Source organism: Cryptotermes secundus, unplaced genomic scaffold (genome assembly GCF_002891405.2).
Source record: "Cryptotermes secundus unplaced genomic scaffold, Csec_1.0 scaffold4, whole genome shotgun sequence".
Taxonomy (NCBI): Eukaryota; Metazoa; Arthropoda; class Insecta; order Blattodea; family Kalotermitidae; genus Cryptotermes; species Cryptotermes secundus.
Window position 1 is genome coordinate 320,060 of NW_019742439.1, and position 21,309 is coordinate 341,368.

Below are 21,309 nucleotides of genomic sequence, written 5' to 3' on the forward strand. Positions count from 1 at the left end.
ATTGCGTGGTCGTCTTCTTTTTATTATTATTATTATTACTGTTTGATTGTATGCCACGACCTACCATCTGAATTTAAAGTACTATGGATGTATTTTGGTTGAAGTCCGTTAGTTCATTACTATTTACTTCGAAGTAGGCGGTAGGAAAGTTCATGATAGCCTATATGGGCCAAGGTTATGTATGAAACTGTGTTTATTTGAATGTTTAATACGTCTTATCAAATAGGCTGTGATTTAATGTTATATGTAGGTGTCAAGAGAACGCCAAGACTTTATAATATAAGACATTGCAGCTCACGTAAGTAAGCATTAGTGTCCTATATGTTTGTTATACTGTTGTAAGATAACCTGTCTGCCCCTGGAAGGTGATAGAACTGGGTGGTATTCGTTTGCTTGTTCACATTTTTAAAAGAAGACTAACAGAACTTTTTTTTTGTTCCCAACCAAAGGGTTAGGGTTATGCAGACCATATTCAGTCATTCTTAGGGTTGAAAGGGATGGACGGTCGATATGTCAGTATATGTAAATGAATTTGCCGTGTTTCCATTAACAGTTAAATTATTCACGAATAAAATAGGTCTCTAAAAGACTGCCTCAACAATCCTTCAAACCTTGTTTGCATCACTGTAAAATTCAAGCTGTAGCCAAAATGAAAATATTGGTCTGTCTGTACTACTTTCATAATATGCTTTAATCACAAAACCGTCTTACGGTACATATGTTATATAGTCAGTGATGAATTTCTTTGATAAGTTTAAATATTTGTCAACATGTGTGGAATGATATATCCATGTATACATTCATCTTGATAATGTACAGTGTTTATTATTAAAAACATAACTTACAACTAACATGAACCATGTAGTGTAATTTGCAGAAGTAAGCTGTAGAATCAAGTCAATGTTGGGTTTCACTTTTCAGTTTTTTGTAGTAAGTCTTGCTTTAGTTTGTCTGGATGCAGAATATCCTTTATGTGTATAGTGGATGTCTAGAATAAATGTAAAACACTGTGCTGCCTAATAGTACTTACAGTTTGATCATATTTTTTTACAGTAGTTGTATAGATTACAAGACCATTTTATAAACATGCATCTATGGGAATACTTCAAGTTTGTGAGCTCTGAGGAAAACGTTGTAAATGTGTGTAACTCCAGGTTGCTGTTTAAAATATCCTTTATCTTTTAATGAAGACAGTAAAGGAAAGTAAGACGCATTACAAAAACTAGCCTGTTTTTCAACGAGATCAGAAATGTAAAAAATATGTAAGTAATAAGAATGTAGACTGACCTCAGTACTATTTGGAGAGCGGTCAGCTTCACACTTCAGCCGCTTTGCCCCCCACCCGCAGGAAGGAACTTATCGTACCTGTTTGATCAGAGGATGGATTGGCCCCAGTGCTAGTTTCAGTGACCAGAAAAATTCCTGTCTCTGCTCAGAATCAAACCCTGGTTATCCACTCAGGTTTACTGTTAAATTTCACAATCCCAATCCTATGCCTGATTCTTTAACCAAATATAAATTAAATTTGCTGGTGTGTTAGCTCAGATTCATTTCAATTTATGACTGAATGCAGTCCTTGTAGCTAAAGAACAAAAAAACTCTATGGCTTGAGTCCACAAACAAACTATACTGACCAAGTGACTGCCGCTTGTTGGCGAAGTTAGTGCATACTTTAGCAGATAGAGGGTGTCGCATGGTCAGCACAACAAATCTCCACGGCCCTTAATTTCGTTATTCTAGACTGGAGCTGCTATTTTTTTGAAATAACTCCTCAATTATCCTCGCAAGGCTGAATGACCACTGTTCCAGACCCACCAATTAGAAAATTTGTTTGTGGCTTAAGAAAGGACATGAAATCAGAGAAATAAAATTAGTAAAATCAGCTACAGTAGTCTCCATGAGTACAGCTAGAAGTAGTGTTACTCACCAATCACTCAGTCATGTACGTTAGTTGTTAAAGGGAACGTAATCATGGTTCAGCCATTGGACATGTTCCCTTTTCCAACCAGCCATTTCGATTATATTGCAAAGTTCCAGGAGGAATGTAGTATGATGATGATGATTATTTTTTTTTATGAAACAAGAACAGAAATGTGTTCTTATTTTAAGTAATATAAATTAGGACTGCCTAATTATGGTTAATTATTGTTTTATAGAATATTTTATGGACTGTATGTGTATGTATACACACATGCGCATGCAGAACATTTGCCTGTGTGGAGGTGTGTTAGGGTACCTCCACTGCAGCCCTTGTGGGTCGTAGAAGGTGGTGAAAAGGGAAGCTAGTGCCTGTGGTATAACTGGGCCACCCTAACAATTCTTGCAGAATCTTCTGAGGATTACTATGGCTCAAAAATGTCTGCTATGCCTATTATTGTTGTTGTTGTTGTCGTCCACAGTTCTGCAGTCAGATATTGGGGTAATGTCCTATATATGGACATAACAGTTTCTTTCTACATCTTTCCCCATTTTTCATTCGTACACAGTCGTCCTACCATTTGATGCAGCATAAAATAAACTAAGAATAATAAGATTTGTTAAGGAATAAATTATTTGTTAGTGATTTGAAATTAAGTCTTAATTCAGTGAACATTGTTTATGCTACATGTTACTGTTTGTACAATTACAGCATAGCCTTTTAAACCTGTTATTGTCCAATGTCAAATCTAAACATAACACTTGGCAGAGTTCCAGTCTAGTGTTTGCTAAGTGCTACGGATTAAGCCTGATGCTCCCTTGAAGCCAAAAATAGGTACTTAACTTTTCATTACCTTAACTACACAGTGAGTTGACAGGACACCATTATGAGAAGAGTGAAGTTCCTTGTAGTATAGCCACAGTTTCACCTCTTTATCCTTTGCTCATACTGCTAGTTCAACATCTGCTTATTTAGTCTTGTGCCATTACTACAGCTATCAGACTTTTTGCCTGAAGGTTTATATCATGTTACTTATTATTTGTGGTTTGTTTTAAATTCTGTTTGCATTGCTCTTTTCAATGGAGTGCTGTATTTAGTTAAAAGATTAACACGTGAGTGCTGTAAAGTATAATGGTGTAACCTTATGTACAAAATAAACATGACTGTATCAGAAATTGAGTACACTGTTATTGTGTTGATGGATGCTTTATTCATTTAGCATTAGGTCGTACACTGCTAATCTAAGATTTCCATTCTTACCAGATTTCCTCTACTTGATAAAATGGATTTATGCATATGAAATGTACAAAAAAAAGTTTAAAAATATTATAATAATAATAATAAATGTTTGTAAAACATATTTTGAAGCTGATAGACTGCGGCAATAGATGTGTGTCCCCTTAGTAGGCACCTCATTATTATTGGGTTCTGCAACTATTTCTGACAGTTAGTAACCTGATTGATTTTGTATTATCATTATTAGCCTTTAGTGCTTGTTATTACCATCAAAATACTTTGTTATGCATGCTGTATTTCCAGGAATGTTCTGCAAAATGCTGCAGTATTGCCATTACTTTTCTCTGAAACTCTCAGTAATACAAAGTGAGATTCTTGCAATAAAATTTTGGGTTTTGGGAAACTGAATAAATTATGTGGGCCAAGCCTCTCAAAAACAGTGGTTGTCTCATGTGTGGTACAAATAAATTTTGAAGAAATCCCAGCTAGGGCTGGTTTAATCATGCTATATCAAAACAAATTCAGACATTTATAATGAATTCGCCCTAAGCTTTTGTGTGTTGCGTGGGGAAATGGATTTGTGATTTTGAATGAAAATATTGTGACATGTTGCGCAACGGACAACCCCTCCCTTCCCCAGCAGTGACAGTATATTAAAAATTATTAATTTACAATAGGTTACCTTTTAATGTGACTTATTTTTAGTTACTCTAAAATACTTGCAGTCCTTTTCTTGTAATGTTTTGTACATTTAATGACCCTGTCAGTAGCTCAGGCTATATAGTGTTGGATGGTGGCATGCTAAATGAATTGAAAGGATCTGGAAAGAAGGGGTCATAGTCTAATCAAAGTACTGTTCCGGCAATCGCCTGGAGGGACTGGGAAAAACCTTAGTCTGAATTTCCACCTTCCTTTCCGAGATCTAAACCTAGCACCTCAGAAATACAAGTCTGGAGCATAACTGATAGTTGTACCAACAATCATGCTGGTGTACTTTACAAGAATGAATGTGAAATGACAACATTTATCTTGCAGAAAATTAATAAACGTAGTGGGGAGAAGACTGATCATGGTATTATTCATTGTTTTCTTCCATACATCCAGTTTTCTATTTCTTTAAGTGTGTGATGTCATTGCTATTTTCTGGTTCTCTTCATCTGGCGATTAAGCCTCTCACTTTCGGTTTTCCCAGTACTTTGTAATAATGTCAGTTCCAGTTGGCAGAATTTCAGGTATTTACATATTAATAGGTGACCCAAATGACTTTAAAATTTACCTCCATGTTGTCCACCAATTTAGCCTTGCCGGCTTTCGAAGTTTATTTGTAAAAGCAAGATCTAAGCCTAACTTTAGAATTTCTCTCCAATGAATCTGCAAGGTTATGTTTTTGGTTATGTTTTTAAAACCTGAAGCTTTTTAGGCTGTTTTGAAAAGGTTAGACCTTTTGACTTCATATTTAGTACTAGAAGTAAATTTACCAGTTTGTTTTTATTTGAAGTTTGTAATTTCTTTCCAGATGGGGAATGGAGTCAAACCTTGTAGCAGAGTTTATAGCAGAGACTGGCGCAGACAAGACTGTTGCTTACAGTTATTTACAAGGTTGGAATTTTATATTTTAGAATTTGGTTTGAAGTCCTCACTCCTTAGAATGTGTAGAGCTTGACAAAGTAAAAAAGGTTTTGGAAGTGAAGTATACCATGCCTCCAGTATGCTTTGGATCCGATATTATACTCTCCTTACTGCTAAACATTATCTTTGTATTTACTGTCAGTCTATCATGAGAAGTAAAATAGAAATCTTGTCCTATGAGTGCTGAACATAACAAGAAATCAGTTACATTATTGCCAAACTGAACTGCTCACTAGTTAGTTAGAATTATATCAGGCTTTGAACATTAAGATTTAACAAAAAGAAAATAGGTATAATGTTTTTATTGTTTTTGTTTTATTTCAGCAAAGGGATGGGATTTGAATTTAGCTCTACAAGCTTATGCATATCTCTCCGGAGAGTCATGTGGTGGTGGTGGAAGTGGCGGTGGCGGAGGCAGTGGCACCAGACTATACACCAGCCGGTGGACTGCTCCTGTAACCGAAGAAAATGGAAATTTAACCAATGCCCATCGGTCTTTCTCCAGACCAGCGCTTCAAAAAGCAGATGCCATCGATGTAGCCGATAGTAAATTGATATATATCCTTTTTTTCTTTCACATCACCTATCATAGCAGTGTTTCTCAACCAGTGGGGCAAAAAGTGTTTTGATCCTTCTAACACACAAATGATAAAGAAAATACAATGAAGCAAAGATAACTTAACGTAAATTTTTTAACAGTAATTACATTATATAGGATCTGAGTTTCTCACAGGAGTATTTCATCTTCTGGGATGTAATGCCATGTAGTCTGTTGTATGTCAGCTGACTATTCTGGTTGATAGTTGCTTTGTTCTGGTTCTTGTTTGGCTTACTCCTAGTCATTAAACATATAGGTGACATGTTCCTCGAAAATGTCAGTTCGCTTTTGGTGGACTACACGGCATTATATCCCAGAAGATGGAACTCATAATAATTACACTACCCACAGTAGTAGGCACTAATCACTGGCACAGAAAAGTTGCAGAATATTAAAACTTCTACAGAATCATTAGTATGGGTGTCTTTAAAATGTTGAGAAGTTTCCTAAACGAGAATAGTACATGGAAACCTGCTAGTTTGTTACTGAACAAATTATACTGTGTTGTTTGTCAAAGATAGAGAGACCTGATGACCTGTGGATAAGGAACTATGTAGAAGGTCTTGGGTCCGAAATCAGCCAAATCCATTGTGGATTTTTCTGCATGCCTTCCCTTCTCAGCCTGACAAAGTGTAATCTTTGTACATAAGATGAATATCAGACAGCCACCATGGTTTAAATTTCACATCAAGCTGTAATTCCTCTGCTTGCCATTATCATCATATTCATTATCATTCTGTAATTCACTGTAATGAGTACTGGGTTTTGTCTTCAGGAAGTTTGGATTACTTCCTTCAACTTGGCCAGGGGGTACAGGCTGTGATAGTCAATGACCATACCCAGGAACATAAATAACAGTGACAACTTGCAAACAAAATGGTATACATGTGTAGCTAGGCTTCAATAAATTATTATTGAAAGATTAGGTGTTCCATTAAAACAATATAAAATTCACTTACTAATTCTTGAGTAACATGCCACTATATCTTTGTTACAGTATCAGTCAGATAAATCTTGTTAGGCGAATCATTATTTATTTTATTGAATGAAACCACGAAGGCACTTTGCTTCCAAAATCAAGCTGTTGATATCTAAGCCTGAATTCAATAATATTGTATGCTGCTCTTGCAGCTGGGAAATATCATTTATTATAAGAACAAAGAACTGGTACATCAGGAATATCCTATGTGTATTGTAATTAGTGCGCAGTAGATTCATTACATGAAGAAACTCCAAGTTTGTTCACCAACCAAGCTGACAGTTTTCGCTCAAAACAGACATCAGTACTTGTTCTACTGAAATTGAAATTTAGTTTATGTAACAATTGTTCCAGTCAAGAAGTTAACGAGGGGCATATCCAGAGCCACAGACAATGTGAATTTGGTATCAAGAGCTCGCTGTGACATTGCTCTAGATTTCAAAGAGAATGCAGTATGCAGTGTAAATCAGTTTTTCATAGAAACTCCAGTCTACACATTCACACTTCCAGATCTGACAATATATCCTGGTAAGTATCAAGAGGAATTGAATTTGATGTGTTTTAATTGTGAAATCAATCATGTAAACAGTTCCTTCAAGAGTCTTTCATGAGGATGCTCTGATGCAATCGGAGAGCTAACAAAGTTTACACAGTGTCAAGTTCTTAAGTAATAACTTAGAAACAAACGTGTGGAGTTACTTAATTACCACTCAAATTATTGACGGTGTTCTTCATACATTATTTATACCCACATGAAGGAAGCCAAACAGACTTAAAATAAAGATTTTTCCCATATTTTTGCAAATATGAAATATGTTGCAATATTTGTTAGATTATTGTGTTCAGTGTTTCTGTGCAGCCTGTATATATTTCATATGCTGTTAGGTGTTAATTGTATGATAACATGAATTGTGAATTTGAGCCAATTTTTAGTCATCCTTTCTCAGATTTTTAAAACTCTGATTTATTTACAAAACGTATTTAAGAGACACCCTTTGGAAAATATTACAAATTTACAGTTCCATATTTTTTCATTGGTGCACAGGTTAGAATATGAAATTCTCTCATGGATATCTTTAAACATCTTACCAGTAAGGTGGAAAATTCAAGAATTTTTTTGGCTTTGTCTGAGACTGTTTGAAAACGAACACTTTTGTTCTTTTCCATTTTCCCATTTCCCTAGATGTTATGAGTTGCAAAATGTAGAAGAAAAATTGACCTACCTCAAATTAATATAACTTTTCTAGAACTTTTTAATTTTTGGATGGTGACTGCTTTTGTCTTTTGAGATCGTAATGGCGTCTTAAAATGCCTTCAGAATCATTATAGAGAGGTTCTCATGAACTCTTATATCGTATGATTGTTTTTCAGATGTTTGACTACATATGTACTCTCACAGTAATTAATAAGATCTGTCACATACAGTTCCGCATGTGTTCTGTACCAGAGTGAACAGAAGAATTTTGAAAGTCCGAGGACCTAAATATTTGTAAATGTTCTGGTATTTTATTTATTTATTTATTTTTTACTTTTCATTCTTTCATGATTTTATCAGAGGATTTTCGAGGTTTCCTGGAGAAAGATCTAATCGAGATGTCAAGTTTGATATCTTTGGAACAGTCTGGTCGTCTTAATTGGTGGGCGGACACTGGTGCATGTCAACGGCTATGGCCATTAGCAACCACTGGTGATGGAAATTGTTTGCTTCATGCAGCATCTTTGGGTAAGAATTTGTGCATTCACACAGATGCATCACTGAACTAAATTTGGTTGAGGCACTATGCTACAAGCCGGAAGGTCGCGGGATCAAATCCCGATGAGGTGGATTTTTTCAATTTACCTAATCCTTCCAGCCGCACTATGGCCCTGGGGTTGACTCAGCCTCTAACACAAATGAGTATCAGGAATATTCGTGGGGGTAAAGAGCGGCCAACTCGTAAGGCTGACAACCTTACCACCATCTGTGAGCTGACTGTCTAGAAAATGTGGGAGCCTCAACATCTGACAACCCTATGGGCCTCCATGGCCTGTTACAGGGATACCTTTACTTTTACATTTATTTTTTTTTTGTACAAGTAGAAAATCAGTAATTTGTTGTGAACTGAATAGCTATAGTTACATTTTCAAGAGGAGTAATGTAGATTTTAGGTTTATTTCCTCATATGAAACAGTAGTGTGCCCCGCTTCCCTTGAGATGCATGTTGGTGGTAGTTAAGTTCATAGTTACATATTTTCATCAACAGCAGGAGGAAGTGCCAATAGTTATGTTACATTCTGGATAAAAATGTACTATTGCAAAGCATTTCATACAAAGTTGGGTACTTTTCTCGATATTGAGAAATGTTTGAACTGAAGTTGTAGATGAGATCTGTGTTTTAATATTACGTACAAATGTTTGTATGATGTTCCATTTCTGAGAACATAAAATTTTTTATTAGAGCTCCATGTAAACAAGAGTTTATATTCAACTAATATGAACCAGAACTCAATTTTATGAAAGAACTATTAATACGGATCCAGGTATCAAATTTATTTGGAAGGTGATTAGTTTCAAAGGTGAAACATGGATGTATGAGTGTACAGAGAGACAAACATGATCTCATTGTATGTTGATTTAAGGCACATTGTACAAAAAGGAAACACATAGAATTTAATTATTTAAAAATAATCTTTCCTGTAAATCAGGCATGTGGGGTTTCCATGACCGCTTGCTGACACTGCGCAAAGCTCTCCATGGATTTATGACTGGCAGTGAATGTCGAGAAGCACTGTGGAGACGCTGGAGATGGCAGCAGACAAGATTGAATAGTGAGGCAGGGTTTGTTTATTCAGAAGAAGAATGGAGGAAAGAGTGGGAAAGTATTGTTAACATGGCATCTACTGAACCAAGGAAGCAGGAGAGTGGCCGGAGACGCAGCATGATCTTTGATAAAAATGCGTAAGTCTTCAAAGTGGACGTTAACAAAAGGTATTGCTACCAAAGCACTGTATACATTCCCCATCCTAGCTACATGCCAAGCTCCATGTGGCCTCTAAAATTTCACTCTCCTGACCATGCTAGATAGTGGCATGCGTAAACTGCATTATGTGATATTGTAAATTGTTAAAATAATTTACACTTCTGGGATTCAGATGCTTTCCTGAATACATTGTTTTTAAGCATTTGTAACTTAAATTCATCTCTCAAAGACTACATTTTGCACCATACCAGCAGAGTTGTTTTGTGTCTCCTGACCTTCTGTGTTAAGGAAAGTACACGGGATGATAATGACTTTGAAACTGAATAATCACAAGCATTTAAAGAATTTAGTTTCCTTGTAATTTCTTCGTAAACAAAATTGTAATGCGGTTATACAAATGAAATGGTAAACCACATTAAAAGAAACAGAAAAATGTCATACTGACGAAAGTAAACATTTTGAGAGAGGCTAATTGAGTAATGAGTATAGACATTTTGTGAGGCACATAGTAATAAGGATTCACTGTATTTGTAATGTGTGTTCTTTAGGGATGAAGTTTCAGAGAACGCAACTTATGAAAGCCTGGAGGAAGTCCATGTACTGGCACTGGCTCATGTTTTGAGACGACCCATCATTGTTATTGCCGACCTTATGCTTAAGGTAAATATTCTTAGCAGACCCCCCCCCCTTTGAGGTATGCTAAGCAGAAAATTTGTATACGATGGGGTACCCAAAAGAAACCGAACTAATTTTTTTGTGGTCAGAGCTTTTGTAGTACCGCGTTTTGCCTCTATGAGCGCATAGAGCTAACATTCGTGAGTCGATAAGCCGACTGCCGTTGCTTCAGAAGGTAAGGACTAGTTTCGGCAGAGTTTATAGTGAGACATGAAAGGAAAAAACGACGGAGACACTGTTAAGCATCTCAAAAGATGAATTTAGACAATGTTTTGAAAAATGGAATAAAAGACTAGACAAGTGTATTAGTGTAAGTGGAGAGTACTCTGAAAAGGATTGAAGGTTTGTGCTTAAAATTTGAATAAATAAGTTTAAAAAAATAAGTTCGGTTTCTTTTAGGTACGCCCTCGTACAGTTTGATTTTATATGTGTATAGTATTTGGTAAGTCATCTTTCATGTTTTTGCAGTTGGTATTTTAATAGAATATGTATTAGTACACTTTATAGGTTGTCATGGACAATATTTTGATGACAGAATCTTTGTAACAATGTTGATACCTATGGAACTGTTCGGGAATGAATTAACAAAGTTTTTTGTCTGAAATGTTGAGTGAAAATAAAGAATGATTTGAAAAGAATGCCCACATACAGTATTAAAAGAGTTACATTTTCTGCAGTGCTAGGCTTACGGTGATAACTTTTGTTTTCAAATTGAAAGAAACTCTTGAAGACTTAAGCGTGGGCATCATACATCACACAGTGAAGTTCCAGACAATTATCAATACTTGCCTTAGCATATATGTTGCAGTGGTATAAACTTCCTCGTTGTAGATATGTCAGTAATTCCCTTCTCAGAGAACAGTTATGCAGAACTTTGCTTGACATACTTGCTTTGGGAATATCACCACTGCAGTGTGAAAATGCCTTGTTTCCAGATTCTGAAATTGTAATGCTTTACAGTATTATTTATGTCAATAGTAGCTTCTTCAGAATAAATTTCTTTTACTTGATGGTCACCATTTAATTGATCTTTGATTTTACGAGCTGACCCTCGTTGTGACATCATGTTACAGAATCAGTACTTTCAGATTCTTGACATGTGAAAAGGATTACCATTCCATTTATTTCTTCAAATATAACTTCTTGAAATATGGGCATTTTCTGACAACTGTGTAGTATTTCATGACACTTTAGATGAAATAATCTGTGTTTTCATGTTATAATTTGGTTAGAAAGGTAATAGATGGGCTGCTTTTATAAATAATAAAGATATTTTGAGGTGTATTAAAATTTCATCCACATGCCTAGAATTGAAGTCCAGATTTTTTATTTTCTCACAGAGTTTATGTCATAGATTAAATTTTCATCCCTTGAATTTTAATTCCATATGCATGACAAACCTTGAGACATCTTCTGCCTTCATGCCCTTGCTAAATGGATGAACTGTACCATAAGTGCTAGTGTCAAAAACCTTATTTTAGTCTTTGTTTTTCACATCCTCTTGATCCATGCAGTAATTTCACTGCCATATGGAGAAGAAAACTTGATAAATACATAAGAAATTGTAGAAGTCAGTTGTATGTACACTGGTTTGAATTTATTTCAAATTAAATGAACTGAAGTTATTTTTCTTTTAATTTTCAAATGTTTTATGTTAGGTAACAAAGCCTTTCTGAATTTAACATGAACTGAGAAGTGACATAAAACCATATCCCTGTAGGATGTGAATGGTGAAGATCTTGCACCAATCCCATTTGGAGGCATATACCTGCCACTGGAGTGCCCTCCTGCTGACTGTCACCGTTCACCACTTGTCCTCACATATGATGCAGCTCACTTCTCGTCTCTGGTAGTCATGGAGAAAGAGACATTTGCAGATAGAATGCCTCAGCCTCCAGGTAGGCAGAAATTGAATATTTGGATAGCAAAGGTTTATCATGATGGAAGAACTGTAATGTGTTTTATGCTTTAAGGGTTTAATCTAGAAAGAGACCTGGTGGCTGCAGTGCAACTTACCAGACTGTCATACACAAGGTTCCACTTTCAGTTGAAAATTTATGAATGAGTAACTTGTTCTTTTATTTTGTAGCTGTGATCCCCGTGACAGACTCAGACCACGAGTTACTTCCAATTCAGTTCAGCGTAGATCCTGGTGAACAGTTTGTATGGGGAAAGGATGACATCAATCCACAGCTTGTTTCCAAACTAGTCCTCTCAAATCGAGACAAATTGGGTCTCTTACATGGGTACCTGGATATTGTAAATGTATCGATCCCTCCTACACCCAAGTCTGAAGAGAACGGTGAATTTACATCTGAAGTGGAGTCAGATGGCATCAACAGTCAGTTGAATGATGAAGATGAAATTGATAAAAAATTTGCTGAAGTACTGGAAATTGACACAACGGATGATATAGGTCTCAGTTCATCTGAGTCAAACATGTTTGGTACAAACCGAAGCAAGGCTGCGAAACAACTCCAATCAGTAAGTATTTGTGCTCACAAACTGAATCATGGGAGACCAAACCACAGTGCTCCAGGATTGTAAAGGTAATAAACTGTGAGATGAGTGGGAAAATATCAGTAAGATTTCTTTGGGAATCAGTGGATTTGAACACTTAACCAAGGGATATCTTAAACAGAGGAAATTTAAGACTGAGGTTCTTGACTTAGTATCATTGAAACTGAACGTTAAATGAGGAAAGATTTGAACTCAAGGAACACTAAAGGGGGTTTCACTGTATATGAATATCGCATTCCTGAACAGTTCACGTTAAAAATTGTGATTGTAATCAAAATGTTAAAAAAATCTGATAATAATTCAGTGTAGAGTGTTGCATGTATAGTATCGTTGGAGATGTTATTAAAGTTAATGTGTGATTATATAAACTATGTGTTGAACCATTGGAGTTTTTTGAATTGCCTCATTCCATATTATTTGCTGAGAAGTGTGTGTTCACTCTAGAATGATAGGGGGATATACATAATAAACTGAGCAAGAAGCAATCATCTGGAAAGAGATGAGGAAACAGTTGACACACATAAACCTATACATAAATGTTATTTGTTCACATAATGACCTGTTTGGGTAATTTGCGATTTCATGTGTCAATAACTTCTTTATTCCCAAATACTTAAATTTTGCTACATCTTCAAAAGGTTTATTAAATTATGATTCTGTCCTGTGTTTCAGCAATAGGATATGAGCATACACTTCCTTTTTCTGTTTGTATTTCTAAACCAGTCACGTTGTTAGCCTCTGGTAGTTTTCTGCAATGTTGTTTCTCATTTTTGTTGTTTAAACTTAGTGGTAATATCTGTGATGTGCTGTTCTAGGTTGCAAAACAATTTGGTAGCATTGGTAAATCAATGAGCAAGAAGTTGAAAAAGAATTTGGGAAACATCACCAAAATAACAAGAAATAATTCACAGAAGAAAAGCAATGGAGCAGGAAGTTACGTACCATCAAGTCCTGTTAGGCAGACTACTAAACTGAACTCAAACCTTGTTTCAAAGTCACAAGACTACATCTTATGTGCTGTACTACATACTGAGAAACGGCACGAGTTTCAGGAAGAGATGGTTCGTAATTACTTGCAGTCTGCACGCGAGAGATTCCAGCATGACAAAGATCTCAAGCTGAAGCAGGCTGAAGAGCGTAAACAAAAAGAAGAACAGAAATTGAAGGATCTGGCATGTGTTGAAGGCCCATCGCAGTGCATCAATCCTGGTTGTGATCAGTTTGGCACTGCTCTTACTAGTTACATGTGTAAAGCATGCTTTGAACATCAGCGTGATCAAGAACTGACCACCATCAACTCACCATCCTTACCTCGGGCCAACAATAACATGGACTCCTGTGCACCACGGTATGGCATTGGCAAATCTCGTTTCTACACTGAATCTGACATCAATTCCCATAATACAATCAGTAGGCTTCCTTCTACACGTGTGGGAAGTAACATAGACCAGACTCTGTACCTTTCAAAATCCACTTTTTATAATGATGTTATATGTTCATCTACCTTGACTGATAACCGGGGTTTGTATGGCTTGTCAGGACAGGAGCAAACAGCAAAAAGTGGGGGAGGGTATGAGAATGCTAGGAACACAGGGCAGGAGCTTGGTGTCAGACTGGGGGCATACATACATGAGCTTAGCCCAGCCATGACAAGGCAAGAACCAGGGATGAACTTTCAGAACTCTAATTTTGGTAGACAAGAATCAAATATAAGTTGGCAGGATGATGCTCTTATTAGTGGAAGTGCGAATATAGGCCGTAGTGTAGCAAGCAGACATAATATGACGACGCTCTCTGGCAGGTACAGTTATGGTTATAATGTTACGCCAACTACTCAGGACATTATCAGTACTGTTGCTCCCTCGTTAAGACAAGATGGTGTGGCACTGACGCAGCAAGATCAAGCAGGAGGTGGGAGCAGTGCAACACAGAGGATTCACAGCTATAACTTAACACGGTCTTGGGACTCTACTTCAGCTGGGAGCAGAACATCTGACAAACCAGCAGCACTAGGCAGAGCTGGAAGCCAGCAGGAATTTAGCCATATTTCAATGGTAAGACTTACTCTTGTGGTGTATGTGTATTTTGTTACCAGCTTATATTAATTTAATCTTAGTTTTTCTCTTTTTATTGTCAAGGAACACTGTCAACTGGCCTGTCATATCTGTCATAATGATTGCAGAAACAGTAAATAAGAAACATTTCAGTTTGGTTGTTATTTCTTTATATTTGAAGAGTCCTAGGTTTGTTCTTGGATTGGGGCCAGTGATCCTGATAAAGGCTTTTCCTCTGTCTTGCAAGGCAGATTCTGGGATAGTGCCTACAAATACACCACAGTTTTTTTTCCTTGGCACTACAGCCCCAGTGGGCCTAGGCCTACCTCCATGAACTTCTCCGTTCACTTCGGTTTTTCTAGATCTTAGACATACGGTAGGACTCCTTGGGCGGGTGATCAGCTCATCGTGAGGCCTCTACCTGTACACAAACACAGAAAAATGCACAGAAACATCCATGCCCTGAGTGGAATTCGAACCCATGAGCGAAGACAGTGCATGCCTTAGACCACTCGGCTACCGTGACCGGCACACCACAGTTAGCCTCCTTAATTATCTTCGACAATCATCATCCCAGTCTGTGTTACATAACATGCGCAGCTGAGAAAATATAATTTCATAAATGAAGAACCAGAAAGCATATTGATGGTGTTCAAGCCCAGAAGTCAAATTTGTGCAGGCATAATCATTATATCTCTTTTAGTTTAGTTTAGTTTATTTTATAAGCAAAGATAGCTTTACTGAATCTTCATATCTATATTTCTGCTCCCCTTATACCTTTCACCACATTCTTCAAGGAATAATTCTTCTGACAACAAGACATGAGTATACATGTAATTAATCAAGTGGTTAGTCGCTGGCTTCCCACTGCAGCTGCCTGGGTTCAATCCCAGGTCTGGTCAAGTTGGATTTGTGGTGGACAAAGGCGCTGGGGCAGGTTTTCTCCAAGTACTTCGGTTTCCCCTGCCAATCTTCATTTCACCAAATTCTCCATCATCATAATCGCCCAGGGCAGGCTACCACAGGCCAATCAGTGGCCGCTGTGCCGAGTGGACCCAGTTAGACTCCACCCCCCACTAAGTGAATTTAATTTAAATTACATGTAATTAATATTTAATCAGCTGTTTTAAGATTTGTTTAGGATTTTCATCTGTACTACTGTATTATTTTTCAGTATCAGAGCCAAAACTTGGTGGACTCAGGGAGCCAAAGACCCCTCCCTCGGTCTACAACAGCAAGTGGTTCCCTGGGGACATCCACTTCTGCTCGCAATGTATCTGTTGCAACACTGAGCCCACAATCTAGCAATGATCTGCCAAATGTAGAACGAGTTGGTCGTGATAGCACCAGTTTGACTTCACGTGTTTCTGGTGGGATTCGACTCCCGATTACAGGTGCGCAGCCTTGTCGGACTAACAACTGCAAGTTTTTCGGAAGTGCAGAATCTGACTATTACTGCTCAAAGTGTTTCAAAGAGCAAGTGCAGAGTGGTGTTGTCAAAAGCCTTAAAGTTCAAGAAATGAAGAGATAATGGGACTTTTTTATTCATATACAGGAAGTGTGAAATGTAGATAAGATGATAAGTTTGGATATATATTCACATTTGAGCCACATTCTGGATTGTAGAAGCAGATTATATGAAATTAATTTTGATCTATACTGTAATATAGATTTTTTTTTTATGATGGAAAGATTGTAACATTTTATTTATAGAAGTATTGTAAATATAATTATAACTCCAGAAACTAAACTCGCAAATTCATCGTTGTCCATATGCATCGAACATCACAGAATCACCATTCACGTCTAATAATTCTAAAAGTGCACGACAGTGTCCTTGCAAAGATTTTCAACCAACATTGTGCTTCCTCCCAAATGTTTAGGGTGTCCAGTTTGTAATGGCTGGGTTCATGTCCATCTGCAGCTAAAATCAACCAAGATAAGCTTTAATATTCCCATAAACATTTTTTATTATCTCACTATAAATAGTTACCCATTAATATTAATAAGTAAAAGTAAAGTTGCCCCTGTGCTTAATTAGTTAAACACTATGCCATGAAGTCATATGGAGGAGTGGAGGTACAGGTCCACCTTTCTTGCCCTCAGCACTAGATGGAAGTTAGTGGTCAGCTTTGCGCCCCTGCCGCTTTACCCCTGGGGAAAGAGCCCCAGTACCCATTGGACAGAAGGCTGGGTGGGCCCCAGAGTCAAATATTAATAAGTGCAATATCATTTTTCTGACCTGTTAATTGATTCTCTTTTTATTCTATACACATAATGTACTGAATTTATTTTGCTATAATTTCTTTATTATATGTATCATTTTATCTACATTCTTTAGTCTTGATAAATACAAGAAATTAATTTAAGTTCATTAGAACAGTAGTCATTACATAAGTAACAGCTCCACTAACTTCACTTAGTTCAGGGCTGTCCAATTAGTAACTTCCGATCCACATTTGGAATCCAATTATTAGTCTTCAGTTCTGATGCAATATTATTCAAAGAAAGCAAGTTCCAGCACAGCTGAGTTATTTACAGTTGTATATTGAATTATCCTGTTGTGTTACTCTGTTCTCATTAATGTTGCCTGTCTTTGAGAGTACGTAATACTTTGAACTGGCAATCTAAAGGAAGAAAACTCTTGTAAATTCAATGATATCTCCAGTATGTTGATTTTGGTGTCCATTGTATGTTGAAAATGGAATATAGTAACTTCATAATGATGTAATTATGAACATAACTGTTTCGTGATGACACTCTGTCAAAGATGTTCGAGGCACAGTTTAATCTAGTTTGTGTACTGTCAGCTTGAAACTGCTCATGATTGCTATGACATATGGTGTGCTACTCATTGATATATATTAGGGAAAGTTCTTATATTAATTTTGCAAAAAACTATTACGTGAAACACTTCACATAGTGGTAAATTTGTCCTGTGCTTATTTACTTAAGTACTATGCTGTGCACACATGGGGGAGTGGAGGTATAGCTCCATCTTTCTTGAACTCAGCAGTAGATTGAGGTGGGTGGTTAGCTTCATGCCCCAACTGCTTTACCTCCAGGGATAGAGCCCCCAGTACTCATTGGATAGGTGGCTTGGTGGGCCACAGAGTTGGTCTGAATGCTATGGAGAAGAGAAAAATCTTTCACTGCCAGCAGTCGAACCCAGGTCGTCCAGCCTGTAGTCCATCACTGTACTGGCTGAGCTGTCCTGACTCTTACATTGAAATAATTCAGATGCTTTTTTTCAATTGGTTGTTTTGTTATTACTCTAATAAACTCTCGATTTTGTGACTTTCAATGTTGGTCATTTTAAAGGAAGTGTAGGTGAGGAGAAAATATGACAAGTTGTTAAAAATAAGTAGGGGAAATGTATACAAGCATGGAGTACACATATTTTCAAATATACTCTGTTTGCTTTTGTATACTTCATTGGCCTTCGTGCTCCTTTATTGCAGATACTAATCTCTTGTTGGAGAAAGAATAAATAGGCTAGATAATGACACTTTCTTGAGAGACAGATTATTGTCCATGTATTTTGTTACTTATGCATTATCGCAAAAAGTGTTTCAGGTAAACTTACAAACTGTAATGATGTATTTTGCATTGTGTACCATTCTGTTGTATGATGAGCAGTTTTTGAGAAAACTGATAAGTTTTATCGTTAGACCTCTGTGTAAAGTTAACTGTGTAGGAACAGTATGGACCAAAATTAAATTGTCCAGCAATTTTTAGTGCAGATCCCCAATACAAAATTTGCAGCCAGTTAAGGTAACAATGAATGCAAGGAAAGTAACAACTCATGTCACATGCATGTGTGTCTCCAGAGGCTATACTTTCTTTTGAGCTACATTTTGCTGGTCCACACTGTTAATAATGAAATATTTCAAAGATCCAATAAATTGTCTATTTGGGAATCACAACGAGAATGAATTCCTCTTACAGTTTTTTAAGTGAACTTCATTTACTGATCTGTGGATGACTAGCAACTGGACAGCCCTGCCTTGGTTATATCGCCTTTGAGGCTATGACTTAAAATTAGCAGCAACGAGGAGCTTAAACAAAATCTTCAGTTGCTGACAAGTCAATTTAAATCTTATATGATTTCCCCCTCTAGCATTATAAATATTAAGAATAATTTATATTTATTGATACATGAATGACTGAATCATTGTTACCTTGATCCTTTCGCTACTGAATGTTTGCCATGATACCTGTTGTTGTATGTGGATTAATATGTGATATGAAAGATTTAGATTTAACAAAAGAAAATAAACAGACTGTTACTTCTAAGCATACATAATAAGCCTATACTGACAGGGTGTTACTACAACCACTGATTGTCTGTTGGTAGTAAATTAGTTATATTTCAACATTGCAGCCAAACAATACTAATTATAAATATTTTATATCTGTAGTGCATTAATGACTGGTCAATATTTTAATTTGTAATACAAAAACATATTCATAAGTGTACCCTGATTGTACTTTTTAGGAAAACTGTGAATCACTATATGAAAGAAAAGCATATAAGCAAATTTTTATGTGCTGCTGACTTTTGTAACCAAATAAAATATGTATTATATTATTAGAAACTAACATTTTTCAAAATAGTGTAGAAGAATGAGAAAACTAAAGCTAGAATACCCTCAGTATCACAGGAAATAAGAACCACACAAATGTATAAATTTACCATTCTTACACTTGTAGAGTGTAGCTCCAGCAGATCAGTTGATGAATGCAAGGAAGGACCTATAAAATAGTTTTCTTGTGTGGAGTTATGTGAATATCCTGACATTTTTCCTCCACTCCCATATTTAATTTGTTCTCAGTTCAAAAATGATTCCATAATTACAGCGCACTGACACTGATATTTGTACATATGAATAAAAACATGTAAAGTGGTATATTTTTTGTCAAAATGAAATAAATACTATGTTACATATTCCTAACAGACTTAAATAGGAGCTTCATTTACTCTACATAAGTGCCTTCGGTGTACACATATCATTATATGAGATAGATCTTCATAAGAACAGTCCATATTCAGTATGGACTTTGCTGATTTTGTACCCTGCATCGCTTCAGTTCTTCAGCATTATAACTAAATTTTAGCATGTATTCATTTGGTGAGGTGCACATAAAAGGTAATAGAAAGAAATCACTAATTAATGTATTCGGTTAGTGGCTAGTACTGTAGTCTTGGCTGCTGTGTCAGTTTCTACCTGTCATTCCAGATTTCTTTACCAGGTCTTCCCACATTCTTAAAACATTAAATTTCAGGCGGGCTTTGCTTCCATCTCTTCATCCTTGCTGCAAAGCATACAGTTCAGCAAATCAAGAGTTGAAATTCCAGACAGATGTCTAGCAAGACAGAAGTCTAAATTTTGTAATAGCTACCCTTCGAGGGATTTGAAGAATTAATTCATACTTTGATCCTCTGGGTTATGACACCATGTAGTCTGGTAGATGGCTACTAACATTTGGGGGAAACCTACTGCCTCCATCTTCACTGTCAGCATCCAGTGATTGGAAGACAGTAAATAGTGCATTAAAGAGGATATGGAAAGAAGCAGTCGTAGCATAATTTTAAGATACTATTGCAGAATTTACCTGGAGGGAGTGAAAGAACTCATGAAAAATCTGTCAGAATTGGTGTCCCAGCTGAGTTTCAAACTTAACACCTGAATACTGTCATGTTTATTAGTGACTATAGATGGGGTTTGGGTTGGTGAATAGATTTATTGACCACTTACAGGTCTCAACTACAAATAACTATAACACTGTTGCTGATTTTCACACTACAAATCACTCCTTAGTCTCAGTCACTCAGTCTTCTAAGTCTCCTTTCACTAGTCTTTACTTGGTAACAGCTCTCAACAATGGTTGTTACTCTGCATTGTTCTTACTAGACATATCATGGTAATGAATCTTAGCAACAGATTTTTCAGCTTCTGTTGCCTGCCGGTTAACATTCCACAACTGAACCTCCAACCCTGAACTCCACCGATCAGGCTCAACTCAATTCATGTCACTTCACCCAACTAACTCGAACTGGACTCCTCCATTATCTGCCAGCTGCCAACTCCAGAGACTCTCAATTCAGTTCTCTGCTGCAACTGCCATCTCTTCTCACTTATCTTCACAGAGCTCAGCTCTCATCTAACTGCTCACGTGGAACTCTGGAACTTGACTCAAGTTTAATTCCAACTGCGTGAGATCCTTGTTATATAGCCTCAGGGCTACCCCCACAGAAAACACCGCTTCCTATATTGTTTTGTGTTGATTCACTGCTGCAGAGACGTGTTTACCATATCGAGTATGGCACAGACCACAGAAAGCATCGCTCTTTTATTGTTGTGCATGTTTGCTTTTGTGGGAATGTATTTTACAGGGCCATTACCTAGCAGTGAACTCTTCTGGATTTCAGACGTCATGTGACAATACAGAATGCAAGCATTACCACTTGAACCACCTTGCTTGGTTACATAATTATGAAGCTTTACTTCTGTTAAAACCTCAGATTGTACATTGTTATAGGATTTCATCATGCATATGTCTTCTATAGCAGGAATGACCAACGCGTTGATCGTGGGACGATTTTTGGTCGATCTCATAAAGAAATTATACACGAAAAGCATGTAAATTCACTTGTAATATAATATGATTATATTCAGATTTTGAAGGGAGAATACGTGTTAAAGTAGTCTGTACTTTCAGTGTATGTTGCTTTTACA

At 36.7% G+C, this 21,309-nt stretch overlaps 1 protein-coding gene across 5 annotated transcripts; it reads left to right on the forward strand.

Moving 5' to 3' along the window:
* Positions 1-16: 16 nt before the first annotated feature.
* Positions 17-16,637, forward strand: LOC111873053 (OTU domain-containing protein 7B). 5 transcript variants are annotated; one of them, XM_033754929.1, is made up of 11 exons: positions 17-302; positions 4,671-4,753; positions 5,108-5,329; positions 6,694-6,888; positions 7,916-8,083; positions 9,046-9,298; positions 9,869-9,980; positions 11,716-11,893; positions 12,085-12,479; positions 13,331-14,569; positions 15,744-16,637. In XM_033754929.1, exons 1-11 carry the CDS (start codon positions 202-204, stop codon positions 16,098-16,100), a joined length of 3,303 nt encoding a protein of 1,100 aa, XP_033610820.1. In that variant the 5' UTR covers positions 17-201; the 3' UTR covers positions 16,101-16,637. The 5 variants fall into 5 exon arrangements, with proteins under 5 accessions (XP_033610820.1, XP_033610823.1, XP_023723189.1 ...); XM_033754932.1 differs by having other exon boundaries at positions 18-174; XM_023867421.2 differs by having other exon boundaries at positions 19-302; positions 6,715-6,888.
* The last annotated feature ends 4,672 nt before the right edge of the window (positions 16,638-21,309 follow it).

Bases quoted from the DNA above. Each gene is read 5' to 3' on its own strand.
- LOC111873053 (XM_033754929.1), top strand. From the start codon at position 202: ATGTTTAATACGTCTTATCAAATAGGCTGTGATTTAATGTTATATGTA. The intron at 9,299-9,868 runs GTAAGTCTTCAA...TGTGTTCTTTAG, and splicing joins ATGATCTTTGATAAAAATGC to GGATGAAGTTTCAGAGAACG. The intron at 14,570-15,743 runs GTAAGACTTACT...ATTATTTTTCAG, and splicing joins AATTTAGCCATATTTCAATG to TATCAGAGCCAAAACTTGGT.